Raw genomic sequence first — 13,474 nt, 5'->3', positions numbered from 1 at the left:
GACGACGCTTCATCTTATTGTAAAGGTTTGTTACCTTTCTGTTCCCGTCTACTAGACTGTGAGCTCCTCAGGGCCACGAGTTAAGGATGGGGCAGATTTAAGGATGAGGCACAGAGCAGGCTCTTCAAACGTTTGTTGAATGAGTGAGGGAATGAATGAGTTCAGGCCGACGCTTTACGTTGGCTGTTGGAGATTTTGGCTAAAATGGGACTTGCAGGAAAGCTTGACGTCCCCCCGCCATTTCTAGCCACCGCTCTTCAGCTTGGGCTCTGGGTGAGCGGGATAGGGCCGGGTGCAGGATTAGGATAATGTCATGGGTGAGGCAAGTTGAGGATGGAAGAGGTGGCTGATGGCTGGGCGTGGAACTGATGATCCCGAAAAAAAGAGGGGGCAGTCTCTGGAAATCTAAGCTGAGGCTGTGGAAGTCTACAGGTTGAGGGTCACGTGCAGAACAGAGGCTCTGTTCTGAACCTGCACTATAGAAAGGGCAGTGGGATGCGGGAGCATCGGGGCGGGGCGGGGCAGGGCGGGGCCCGTATTCCCGTGTCCCCACGCCTCCAACAGGGGACGCCCGGGCTGGGGGCGGGGAGTCAGACCGCGCCTGGCACCATCCGGACAAAGCCTGCGCGCGCCCCGCCCCGCCATTGGCCGCACCGCCCCGCGCCGCCGCCCCATCCCGCCCGTCGCCGCCGGGTCCGGCGCGCTAAAGCCAATAGGAGCCGCCGCCGTCGTTCTCGTCACGGCCCGGGCAGCCAATTGTGGCGGCGCTCGGCGGCTCGTGGCTCTTTCGCGGCAAAAAGGATTTGGCGCGTAAAAGTGGCCGGGACTTTGCAGGCAGCGGCGGCCGGGGGCGGAGCGGGATCGAGCCCTCGCCGGGGCCTGCCGCCATGGGCCCGCGCCGCCGCCGCCGCCTGTCACCTGGGCCGCGCGGGCCGTGAGCGTCATGGCCTTGGCCGGGGCCCCTGCGGGCGGCCCATGCGCGCCGGCGCTGGAGGCCCTGCTCGGGGCCGGCGCGCTGCGGCTGCTCGACTCCTCGCAGATCGTCATCATCTCTGCCGCGCAGGACGCCAGCGCCCCGCCGGCTCCCACCGGCCCCGCGGCGCCAGCCGCCGGCCCCTGCGACCCTGACCTGCTGCTCTTCGCCACACCGCAGGCGCCCCGGCCCACACCCAGTGCGCCGCGCCCCGCGCTCGGCCGCCCGCCGGTACGGACCCCAGGGACGACGCGCCGACAGCGCCTCCTGTGCCCCCCGCGCAGACCCGGGAGGGCGCCGTGTTTGGCCTGGAGGCGGCAGGGGGCGGGGGAGGGGTTGACTGAGGCGCCCAGGCTGGGCGGTGCAGAGCCGGGGTTGGGCCTGCGGGCCCCGCCCTGGGGTGCGGGGTGACCTCGGGCCGGTCCCTGTTTGCTCCTCTGTGCTCTGGGCCTCAGCTTCCTCACTGGAGGCTCCCCAGCGTCAGACTCAGTGATAATAATAACCCACGTGTGTTCAACTGGCGTTTACTGCATGCCAGGCCTTCGGCCGACTTCAAGTCAGCTAAAACTCACAACCCCGCTGTGAGCTGTGTTGTCACTGTGCCCATCTGACGGAGGAAGAACTGAGGCCCAGAGAGGGGAAGTGACTTGCCCCTGGTCACACGGCTGCAGGTGGTGGGGCTGGGATTTGAACTGAGGCCTGCTGGCTTCAGCTCAGAATTTGCATCTCGGTAGTGAGCACAGCTGCTAGGGGAAGTGAAGGCGGGGCGGAGGAAGGTCCTGGGGCCTAACCGTTGGTGAGCCATTGAGAAGACCCTCCTTCTGCCTCGATGCTGACTGCCAGGTGCAGGCCTGGCTGGCCAGGCCTCTGGGGACAGCCCTCCTGGCTGGGAGGCCTTCTCTGCAGGGGCGGGGCAGCTGGACCAGCTGCAGGTCCCCTCCCTCTGCCTGTCCTTCCATCTGCCACCCTCCACCCTCCCAGGCCCTGGTTGCCATGGAACCTCATTAATCAGGCAGGCCGACCCCTGAGTCTCTGTAGAAGGACTAGGTGGGCTGGGCCTCTGGGAGCTGGAGAGGCCCCCAGTGCCAGGAGAGAAAATGTCCCAGGGAGATCCTTTAATAAAGTCCTCCCTGATCGCTGAGCTCAAGACCAGTTCAGACTGGGGGGCCCAGAAGAGGCCGCTGAATTACAGTGGGAGAAGGGATTGGAGGTGTAGAGCTGGGACCTGTGGGGCACAGGACAGGGTGTGGAGACCAGTTTGACTGGCGCAGCCTATGGGTGAAGGTGGGGCTCTGGTGTGCAGGCGGGGCCTGGCCAGGCAGGATGGGGTCTCAGCAGGGAGCTTGAAGCAAGTGGGAGGGGTGAGGCAGGACTCAGGACAAGGAGGTAGAAGCTGCCTAACTGCTGATGGGGGTGTGGGTGGCAGCTGGTCCCTGAGGCATCCTGAGGAGGCTCCCCCAACCCCCTTGGCCCCATGCCCAGTGCTGCCTTCCGGAATCACCACAATGCTAATAATAATAACAATAGCAGCCACCATTGTTTTGAGGATGTCTTGTGTGCCAGGCTCTGTGCCAAGCACTTTACCTAATTAACTCATTTAACCCTATCAGCAGCAGTCCCTTTTTACAGATTGGGAAGCTGAGGCCTAGAGATGTTAGAATCTTCCCATGTCATTCTGCTCTTGAGTAGGGAGACCAGTCTGCATTTTCTGTGAGGTTGATCTCTGGGACGCCTTGCTTCCTAGAGATGCTGATAGAGGTTGGAGAAAGGGCAGGAAGGGCTTTTAGGGGCCCTTCCTCTTAATGAGTAGGTGGGAGGAGTTTGTACCAGGGGTGGACCAGGTGGCCTGTCTCCTGTACTCCAGGGACCTGGGTACCGCTTGGGACCTGGGCAAGCATCTTCCATTCAGTTGTGTGACAAGCATATAGCAGGCTCAGGTCTGCAGAAACCTAACAGAACCCGAGGGTCTTGTTCTCAAATAACTGAACAGGATTATGGGTTCTAGGATCAAAGGGAGGGACAGGGGCAAAGAAAAATGCCCTCCGCGCCACCTGTCAGGGGTAGGTTCATTGGCTTGGGCACTGCATTCATTCAACGGTTGTTGAATTAGTGAATGCCCAGGAGGCACTAGGCACAGAGACAAGGAGCCCCGGCTCCCAGAATACGTAAGGGCCAGGAGGCTAGCACCATTCTGGAGCTGAAGTCCAGAAAGTCCACAGGTTCGGCTTTTGGCCTCTCTGCACTGGCATTTGTCTGGGGCAGTCCTTGAAACAAGCTACAGGCTTAGCTTCTATACCAGCAGGCATTCGTTGAACACCTGTATATAACGCTCTGTGCGATTTGGCCATTCCTCTTGGCCCTGCCTGTCCACTTCCACAAACTCAAGTATTATAACATGTGTTTACTATGGAAAACTTAACTTTTTTTTTTTTTTTTCGGAGACAGGGTCTCATTCTGTTACCCAGGCTGGAGTGAAGTGGCGTGATTGTGGCTCACTGCAACCTCCGCCTCCCAGGTTCAAGCTATTCTGTGCCTCAGCCTCCCAAGTAGCTGGGATTACAGGCGCGTACCACCACGCCCAGCTAATTTTTGTATTTTTAGTAGAGACAGGGTCTTGCCATGTTGCCCAGGCTGGTCTTGAATTCCTGAGTTCAAGCAATCTGACTGTCTCAGCCTCTCAAAGTGCTGGGATTATAGGTGTGAGTCACCATGCCCAGCTGAAAACTTAACTCTTTTTGTTTTTTGTTTTTTTGAGATGGAGACTCGCACTGTTGCCTAGGGCAGTGTCGCGATCTCGGCTCACTGCAACCTCCGCCTCCTGAGTTCAAGCGATTCTCCTGCTTCAGCCTCCCGAGTAGCTGGGACTACAGGCATGCACCACCATGTCCGGCTAATTTTTGTATTTTTGGTAGAGATGGGGTTTCACCATATTGGTCAGGCTGGTCTTGAACTCCTGACCTCAAGTGATCCGCCCACCTCACCCTCCCAAAGTGCTGGGATGACAGGCGTGAGCCATTGCGCCTGGCCGAAAGCTTAACTCTTTTTTTTTTTTTTTTGAGACGGAGTCTCGCTCTGTCGTCCGGCCTGCTTAACTCTTAAGAACCTAGAAAGTTGGGCCGGGCGCGGTGGCTCAAGCCTGTAATCCCAGCACTGTGGGAGGCCGAGACGGGTGGATCACGAGGTCAGGAGATCAAGACCATCCTGGCTAACATGGTGAAACCCCGTCTCTACTAAAAAAATACAAAAAACTAGCCGGGCGAGGTGGCGGGCGCCTGTAGTCCCAGCTACTCAGGAGGCTGAGGCAGGAGAATGGCGTAAACCCGGGAGGTGGAGCTTGCAGTGAGCTGAGATCCAGCCACTGCACTCCAGCCTAGGTGACAGAGCGAGACTTGGTCTCAAAAAAAAAAAAAAGAACCTAGAAAGTTGATGGCAGGATCCCAGCTCTATTCATTTTTTTTTCTTTTTTTCTTTTTTTCCCCCTAAGGCTATTTTTGTTTGTGGTGATTGTGACAGTTTTTGTTTTTTAAAGTTTTAAAAATTGTAGTTTTCCCTGTATCATTCCCACCATTCAAATATGGCACTGGTCTCCCACGGTCCTCCCAGAGGCTGCCCCGAAATGTATTCTGTAATAATAGAAACCGTACCAGAGAAAAGTTTCATGAAATTTTTAATCCAAAAGGGATCATATAAATATATTGCCCTGTGATAGTGTTTTGCTTGTCTGTATGTGTGAGGGGATTCTTGTCAACCTGCCTCGGTCCTTGACAGCTGTGTGGTGTTCAAGGGGCTAAACAAACACAGCTTTCATGACCCCCTTCATGGTTGGGTGTTCGAGTCATCCAGATTTTTTCACCAGGGAATGTCTTCACCCCTGCGTTTCAGGGCCCCTGTGCCAGTGTTTAGGGAGAAGTGGCAGAAATGGCATCCACTTAAGCCTTTGTTTTAGGGCGTGGCACTGACCTGCCTTCAGGGGTGGCCAAGGGCGGGGATCCCAGGGAGAAGGCAAGGGGTGCAGATGGCAGGAGCATGCTAGGGTTTGGGCCCCAGGGGCAAGTATGGAGGGGGGTGCATTCTGGCTGGGCTCTGGGGAAGTGGGGCACATGGTGGGTATGAGTGTGGGCTCTGTACCAGCCTGCTAGGGTGTAAGTCCTGGGTCCACCTCGCACTCTGGCCTCTCTGAGGTGGAGGCCATCATAGTACCTGCCAAAAGGTGGCGGAAGGGTTGCAGGGGAAGCAGTTGAGTACACAGTGCTCAGAGCACAGTAGCTCTTCTTTCCCCTTCAAAAGTCGGTGAATGTGCACAAGAGGTAGTGGTTCGTCAGCACGGAGGGGGTTCATTCAGCAAACATTTGTTGATGCCAGGCTCCATGGCAGACGCTATGGATTCTGAGGTGATTCAGATGCCTCTGAGGGTGAGACAGATACATCTGCAGAAATGTGTAGGGAGAGACAGAATGTGGCAAAAGGTCGGGTTTGAGGCAGTTCAGAGGGAGAAGAGGTGACATCTCCTAGCTGATGGGTAAGGTTTCTGCCCACAGAGGTAGAGGGATCAGGCGCGAAGTGGGGCGGGGGGGAGGGATGCAAGGACAGTCTAGATTTCTGGGAAAACGTGACTTGGGTTCCTCTAGAGAAGCAGTGGCAGATGAGAGTATGAAGGCAATGGGGAGCTGGAGGAAGGCCTTAAGCAGGGGCGGAAGCATGGTAAGGTTTGTAGGAGGACTGGCTGCAGCAGAGGCAGGGAGACCAGTGTGGAGACTGCTCAGCAGCCCACGGGGGAGGTGGTGATCGCCGTGGTGATGAGGAGTTCTTGGCAGCTGCGTGTGAGGAGGGTGACAGGTGGGGCTGAATACAACTGTAGCTCAGGAAACCCTGTGGATGGTGGAGGGGAAGATCAATCTGGTTTTGGTCTGGGTGCTTTTGAGCAGCCTGTGATACCTCCAGGATCGTCCCAATCCTGGAGTGTCTGAACTAAGCCAGAGTGCTTAGAGCTTGGGTTCTTCCTTAGACTGTCTTGGGTACAAATCCTGGCTCTACCACTTCCTGGGCCTCCCTGGGCTTCAGTTGCCTTATCTGGAAAATGGAGCCATTTTTATGCTGCTAGTCCATTGAATGGAATGAACTAATGGATGCAAGGAACTTGATGAGCACCAGCTGCTATAGATTAGTCATGCGTATAGATTAGTCAAAAACCAGAGAGAAGGTGATTTGGCCAAGGGACCTATGGTAATCAGTGGCTTAGCTGGGCATGGTGGCTGACTCATCCCAGCACAACTACAGTGAAGACTGAGGTGGGAGAATGTCTTGAGCCCAGGAGTTTCAGACCAGTCTGGGCAACACAGGGAGACCCTATCTCTACAAAAAATACAAAAATGAGCTGGTCGTGGTGGCGTCCTCCTGTGGTCCCAGCTGTTTGCAAGGCTGAGATGGGAGGATTGCTTGAGCCCAGGAAGTCCAGGCTGCAGAGAGTTGTGATCACACCACTGTACTCCAGCATAGGCAACAGAGTGAGACCTGTCTAAAAAAGAAAAAAAAATAGTGGCTTAAAACAACAAACATTTCTTTTTTTTTTTTTTTTTTTTGAGATGGAGTCTCGCTCTGTCACTCAGGCTGGAGTGCAGTGGCGCGATCTCAGCTCACTGCAAGCTCCGCCTCCCAGGTTCACGCCATTCTCCTGCCTCAGCCTCCCCAGTAGCTGGGACTACAGGCGCCCGTCACCACGCCCGGCTAATTTTTTTGTGTTTTTAGTAGAGACAGGGTTTCACTGTGTTAGCCAGGATGGTCTCTATCTCCTGACCTCATGATCTGCCCGCCTCGGCCTCCCAAAGTGCTGGGATTACAGGCGTGAGCCACCACGCCCGGCCTAAACATTTATTTTTTATTTTTTATTTTTTATTTTTTTGAGACGGAGTCTCGCTCTGTCGCCCAGGCTGGAGTGCAGTGGCCGGATCTCAGCTCACTGCAAGCTCCGCCTCCCGGGTTCCCGCCATTCTCCTGCCTTAGCCTCCCGAGTAGCTGGGACTACAGGCGCCGCCACCTCGCCCGGCTAATTTTTTGTGTTTTTTTTAGTAGAGACGGGGTTTCGCCGTGTTAGCCAGGATGGTCTCGATCTCCTGATCTTGTGATCCGCCCGTCTCGGCCTCCCAAAGTGCTGGGATTACAGGCTTGAGCCACCGCGCCCGGCCAACATTTCTTATATAGTTTTTGTGGGTCAGGAATTCAGGGAAGACTTATCCAGCTCTGGCTTGGGGTTTCTGGAGGTTCAGCCAGTGTTTGGGGTCTGGCTGCTAACAGAAGTTGTGACTAAGTGTTGCTGTTGGGAAGAAGCTACGGTTTCTTGCCTATTATTGGGGCTACTTGAATGTCCATATGACATGGCAAAGTGACCTAATACAGAGCAAGGAGGAAGCTCCAGTGCCTCTGACCCAGTCTCAAAAGTGACACGCCATCCCTTCCACCACATTCCATTCATCAGAAGCAAGTTACCAGATCTAGCTCATAAAGGGGAGGAGAATTAGGCTTCATCTTTTGAAGGAGAAGGATCAAAAAGTTTGCAGATGTGTTTTAAATCCACCACTAGACCCCAGAGAAGTGGTGAAAATTGAGTGTCCTGTGTAGTAGGACTGTGACTTTCAGGCTGTGTCTTCTCTGATCTCCCTCAGTCACACACTCAGGCATCCTGCTAGAGAAACTGAGGCGGGGGTAGTCCAGAGGCACCCAGCCTTCAGCCAGGTCTCTTCTGGCCTCACTTCTGGTTACTGGGCATCCTCCCATTGTTTTCGCCACAGGTGAAGCGGAGGCTGGACCTGGAAACTGACCATCAGTACCTGGCGGAGAGCAGTGGGCCAGCTCGGGGCAGAGGCCGCCATCCAGGAAAAGGTAACTATGAAGCTTGCTGGGCAGGCCCCCTGTGACCAGGCCCAGGTTAGGGGTGTGAACAGACAAACAAGTTTGCAAGCTAACATCTGGCTTGTCGGGCTTGAGCCAGGCCTCTGAGGACCCTGATGGGCAGTGGGAGTGGCCACCTGGCTTGGTTTCTCCAGGCCCTGAGGGGTGAGGAGTTCCCCGGCCAGAAGAAGAATGCTGTGGTTGGCCTCGCCAAGGGGAAGGAGCTGGCTGTCCCCCAGCCCCTATCATCCTGCCGCCCTGCCCTGCCAGAGTAGCAGGCCTGGCTGGAGGTGGGGGTGGATGCTGAAGGGCCCTGTCTTGCCTGACCACACCCCCGCAGGTGTGAAATCCCCGGGGGAGAAGTCACGCTATGAGACCTCACTGAATCTGACCACCAAGCGCTTCCTGGAGCTGCTGAGCCGCTCGGCCGACGGTGTCGTCGACCTGAACTGGGCTGCTGAGGTGCTGAAAGTGCAGAAACGGCGCATCTATGACATCACCAACGTCCTCGAGGGCATCCAGCTCATTGCCAAGAAGTCCAAGAACCACATCCAGTGGCTGTAGGTACCGGCCACACAGGAGGGCAGGCACACCTGCCCATGCCAGCCTGGAGGAGCTGGTAGTAATACCCACTGTGGCTGCCTGCATCCCCATCTTACAGCTAGGGAAGTGGGCTCAGAGAGGAGAGGTAGCTTCCCTGAGATGATAGATATTAAAAGCACCTGCAAATATTTGCATCACTCACTTGTAGCTTTACTTCTTTTCTTTTTTTTTTTTTTGAGGAATCGTTCTGTGCGCCCAGGCTGGAGTGCGGTGGCGATCTCGGCTCCACTGCAAGCTCCGCCCTCCCAGGTTGCATGTCCTCTGGCTCAGCCTCGGGGTAGCTGGGACTGGGTGCCAGCCACCACGCCCGGCTAATTTTGTATTTTTTAGTAGAGCGGGCTTTTACGTGTTAAGCCAGGATGGTCGATCTCCTGACCTTGTGATCCATGCATCTAGGCCTCCCAAAGTGCTGGGATTACAGGCGAGAGCCACTTTCGCCCGGCCTCTACTTTTCTTTTGAGGGCAGGTCTGGCTCTTCGCCCAGGCTGGAGTGCAGTGGCGGATCTCAGCTCACTAGCCACTCCCGGGTTTTACGCCATTCTCCCTGCCCTCGCCTCAGAAGTACTTTAGGACCACAGGAGGTACCGCCACCTAGCCAGCTAGTTTTTATTTTAGTAGAGGCGGGGTTTCCACCGTGTTAGCCAGGATAGTCTCGATCTCTCCGGCCTTGTGATCCGCCCGTCTCAGCCTCCCAAAGTGCTGGGATTACAGGCTTGAGCCACCGCGCCCGGCTTGCTTTTTTCTTTTTAGATGAAGTTTCACTCTGTCACCCAGGCTGGAGTGCAGTGGTGCGATCTCAGCTCACTAAGATCACCTGAACCTCCACCTCCCAGGTTCAGGTGATTCTCCTGCCTCAGCCTCCCTAGTAGCTGGGGATCCAGGCGCCTGCCACCACGCCCAACTAATTTTTGTATTTTGTAGTAGAGATGGGTTTCACCACGTTGGCCAGTCTGGTCTCGAACTCCTGATCTCAGATGATCTGCCTGCCTCAACCTCCCAAAGTGCTGGGATTACAGGCGTGAGCCACCACGCCTGGTGCAGCTTTACATATTTATTCATCTGGGTTGCCACCATTCAGATCAAGATAGGAGCATTTTCAACACCCTAGAAGGTTCTCTTGTGCCCCTTTCCAGTCATTGCCAAGCCTTCATACCGCCAGGTCACCACTATCCTGGTTCTCATGCCCTCGTGAGGTCTGTCTGGCATAGATGTTTTATTCTTTTACTTGTTTTATTTTCCCTCTCCCGCCTTCGCCCCAGTCATCCTGCTACTACCCTTTCTTTGATACAAACACCTGCCTTTTCATTTTTTGGTAGATTGTTCCATTCTGCATCTTTTGTGCTTTTTTTGGTGGGGTGGGGGTGCGGTTTGAGACAGGGTGTTGCTCTGTTGCCCAGGCTGGAGTATGGAGGCACAAATACAGTTCACTGCAGCCTCAACCTCCTGGGCTCAAGCCCTGTACCTGTAGCTAGGACTACAAGTACATGCCACCATGTCTGGCTAATTTCTTTAATTTGGTGTAGAGGCAGGGTCTCACTGTGTTGCCCAGGCTGGTCTCAAACTCCTGAGGCTCAAGCAGTCCTCTGGCCTCAGCCTCCCAAAGTGCTGGGATTATAGTTATAAGCCACCAAGCCCAGCCTTTTTTTTTTTTTTTCATTTGACAGCATGTCTTGGAAATGCTTGTGTGTGTGTGTGTAATATTTCGTGGCATGTCAGTTCCATCATTTATCTCACCCTGGTTGAGGGACATGAAGGTGTTTATATTTGGGCCAGACTTCAAGCCCATGACACTCTGATTTGGAGCCCAGCTGAGGAACCAGACCCAGAGAGAAGCAAGGGCTTGCCTGGGCCTCACAGAACAGAGGTGGCAGCAGACTCTGTCCTGAGGGCCATTGCTCCTGGCCAGAGGGGCCAAGTGCTGCTAACCCTACCCTCCCTGGTGCCTCCCCACAGGGGCAGCCACACCACAGTGGGCGTCAGCGGGCGGCTTGAGGGGTTGACCGAGGACCTCCGGCAGCTGCAGGAGAGCGAGCAGCAGCTGGACCACCTGATGAATATCTGTACTACGCAGCTGCGCCTGCTCTCCGAGGATACTGACAGCCAGCGATATCCTTGGATTGGCCGTAGGGTGTGGAAGGCAGGCTTAGCAGGCAGGGGTTCCACCCAAGTGGGACTAGAGAGGCTTGGATTCAGGAGAGGGCTCTGGTTGTTTTGGTTGCAAGTCCTGGCTCAGCATTTTCTCACTGTTGTGATGCTGGATAAATTGCTTAACCTCTCTGGGCCTCACTGTTATTTATAAAAGTGAAATAGTAATATCCAATTCTGAAATTGTACGGATTAAAAAAGAAAAGTGGCTAGGTGCAGTGGCTCATGCCTGTAATCCTAGTGCTTCAGAAGGCTGAGGTGGGAGGATCACTTGAGCCCAGGAGTTTGAGGCTGCAGTGAGCTCTGGTTGAGCTACATCACTCCAGCCTTGGTGACATAGCGAGACCCTGCCTCTAAAAAAATGAATTCCCAGCACCAGGCCTGGAGTTGTGTTGAACATTTTACATGGAATTGTTCCCGGTAGCTATTATCATTACCTTGGGATTCAATGGGTAGAGTGATTCCATTATATAGATGTGGAACTTGAAACTCAGGAATGAGGTAGGTTTTGAGCGGGTAGGAGGTTGGGAGGACAGGAGTGACTAGGCAGGTGTGAGCCCTGCCTTGTAAGCTTTTGGAGTGAGTGACCCCCTAGAAGTCAAAGGTCATGTGGTCCTTGACTCTGCCAACCCTGGCCTATGTGACGTGTCAGGACCTTCGTAGCATTGCAGACCCTGCAGAGCAGATGGTTATGGTGATCAAAGCCCCTCCCGAGACCCAGCTCCAAGCCGTGGACTCTTCGGAGGTGAGATCTGGGAACTCCAGGCCCAACTGGGCTGGGCTGGGCTGCGCTGGTAGTCACCTGGGCCTCAGTTTACCCTGCCTGCTGCTTCCACCCAGACCTTTCAGATCTCCCTTAAGAGCAAACAAGGCCCCATCGATGTTTTCCTGTGCCCTGAGGAGACCGTGGGTGGGATCAGCCCTGGGAAGACCCCGTCCCAGGAGGCCACTTCTGAGGAGGAGAACAGGGCCACTGACTCTGCCACCATAGTGTCACCACCACCATCATCTCCCCCCTCATCCCTCACCACAGATCCCAGCCAGTCTCTACTCAGCCTGGAGCAAGGTGGGTGATGGGTAGGTGGGTGGGGTGGGGCAGTGCCCCTCTTCTGGGGGTGGGCAGGCACGACAGCCCCTGCCTTCCTTCCTGCTGGGGCATCCCCGGCCTGTGATGCTCCCCGTCTCTCCAGAACCGCTGTTGTCCCGGATGGGCAGCCTGCGGGCTCCCGTGGACGAGGACCGCCTGTCCCCGCTGGTGGCGGCCGACTCGCTCCTGGAGCATGTGCGGGAGGACTTCTCCGGCCTCCTCCCTGAGGAGTTCATCAGCCTTTCCCCACCCCACGAGGCCCTCGACTACCACTTCGGCCTCGAGGAGGGCGAGGGCATCAGAGACCTCTTCGACTGTGACTTTGGGGACCTCACCCCTCTGGATTTCTGACAGGGCTTGGAGGGACCAGGGTTTCCAGAGATGCTCACCTTGTCTCTGCAGCCCTGGAGCCCCCTGTCCCTGGCCGTCCTCCCAGCCTGATTGGAAACATTTAATTTATACCCCTCTCTCCTATCTCCAGAAGCTTCTAGCTCTGGGGTCTGGCTACCGCTAGGAGGCTGAGCAAGCCAGGAAGGGAAGGAGTCTGTGTTTGTGGTGTGTATGTGCATGCAGCCTACACCCACACGTGTGTACCCGGGGTGAATGTGTGTGAGCATGTGTGTGTGCATGTACCGGGGAATGAAGGTGAACATACACCTGTGTGTGCACTGCAGACACGCCCCAGTGTGTCCACATGTGTGTGCATGAGTCCATGTGTGCGCGTGGGGGGGCTCTAACTGCACTTTCGGCCCTTTTGCTCTGGGGGTCCCACAAGGCCCAGGGCAGTGCCTGCTCCCAGAATCTGGTGCTCTGACCAGGCCAGGTGGGGAGGCTTTGGCTGGCTGGGCTTGTAGGACGGCGAGAGCACTTCTGTCTTAAAGGTTTTTTTCTGATTGAAGCTTTAATGGAGCGTTATTTATTTATCGAGGCCTCTTTGGCAAGCCTGGGGAATCAGCAAAGGGGAGGAGGGGTTTGGGGTTGATACCCCAACTCCCTCTACCCTTGAGCAAGGACAGGGGTCCCTGAGCTGTTCTGCCCCACACCGAAGGAGCTGAGGCCTAGGTGATTTATTTATTGGGAAAGTGAGGGAGGGAGACAGACTGACTGACAGCCATGGGTGGACGGATGGTGGGGTGGGGCCTCTCCAGGGGGCCAGTTCAGGGCCCCAGCTGCCCCCCAGGATGGATATGAGATGGGAGAGGTGAGTGGGGGACCTTCACTGATGTGGTGGGCAGGAGGGGTGGTGAAGGCCTCCCCCAGCCCAGACCCTGTGGTCCCTCCTGCGGTGTCTGAAGCGCCTGCCTCCCCACTGCTCTGCCCCACCCTCCAATCTGCACTTTGATTTGCTTCCTAACAGCTCTGTTCCCTCCTGCTTTGGTTTTAATAAATATTTTGATGACGTTTGGGTCGGGTTTTGGGACTCTGTTGGGAACAGTTCGGGGCGGGAGAGGCCAAGGTTGCTGGGGAAATGCCCATTCTCCGCTTCCCTTCTCTCCGTCCCTGCTCGATTTGATTTGAGTCTCAGAACTCCAAGAAAGGTCAGCTTCATCGCTATTTTGGTCCTAACTCAAAAGCCGATCCAGTAAAGGTTTTTGTAGAAAGCCAAGAATGCGGCCGGGCGCGGTGGCTCAAGCCTGTAATCCCAGCACTTTGGGAGGCCGAGGCGGGTGGATCACAAGGTCAGGAGATCGAGACTATCCTGGCTAACATGGTGAAACCCCGTCTCTACTAAAAATACAAAAAACTAGCCGGGCGCGGTAGCGGGTGCCTGTAGTCCCAGC

The 13,474-nt window shown here is 55.6% G+C and overlaps 1 protein-coding gene across 1 annotated transcript; it reads left to right on the top strand.

Moving 5' to 3' along the window:
- The first annotated feature begins 808 nt into the window (after positions 1-808).
- Positions 809-13,099, top strand: E2F1 (E2F transcription factor 1). Its single transcript, XM_031656659.1, has 7 exons — positions 809-1,204; positions 7,759-7,849; positions 8,199-8,418; positions 10,415-10,567; positions 11,237-11,351; positions 11,447-11,672; positions 11,797-13,099. The coding sequence occupies exons 1-7, from the start codon at positions 944-946 to the stop codon at positions 12,042-12,044; spliced, it is 1,314 nt and encodes a 437-aa protein (XP_031512519.1). The 5' UTR covers positions 809-943; the 3' UTR covers positions 12,045-13,099.
- Positions 13,100-13,474: the final 375 nt, after the last annotated feature.

The sequence above is a fragment of the Papio anubis genome, chromosome 16, assembly GCF_008728515.1.
Source record: "Papio anubis isolate 15944 chromosome 16, Panubis1.0, whole genome shotgun sequence".
NCBI lineage: Eukaryota > Metazoa > Chordata > Mammalia > Primates > Cercopithecidae > Papio > Papio anubis.
Note: the sequence above shows the minus strand (reverse complement) of the source record. Positions and strands in the feature narration are given on the sequence as shown.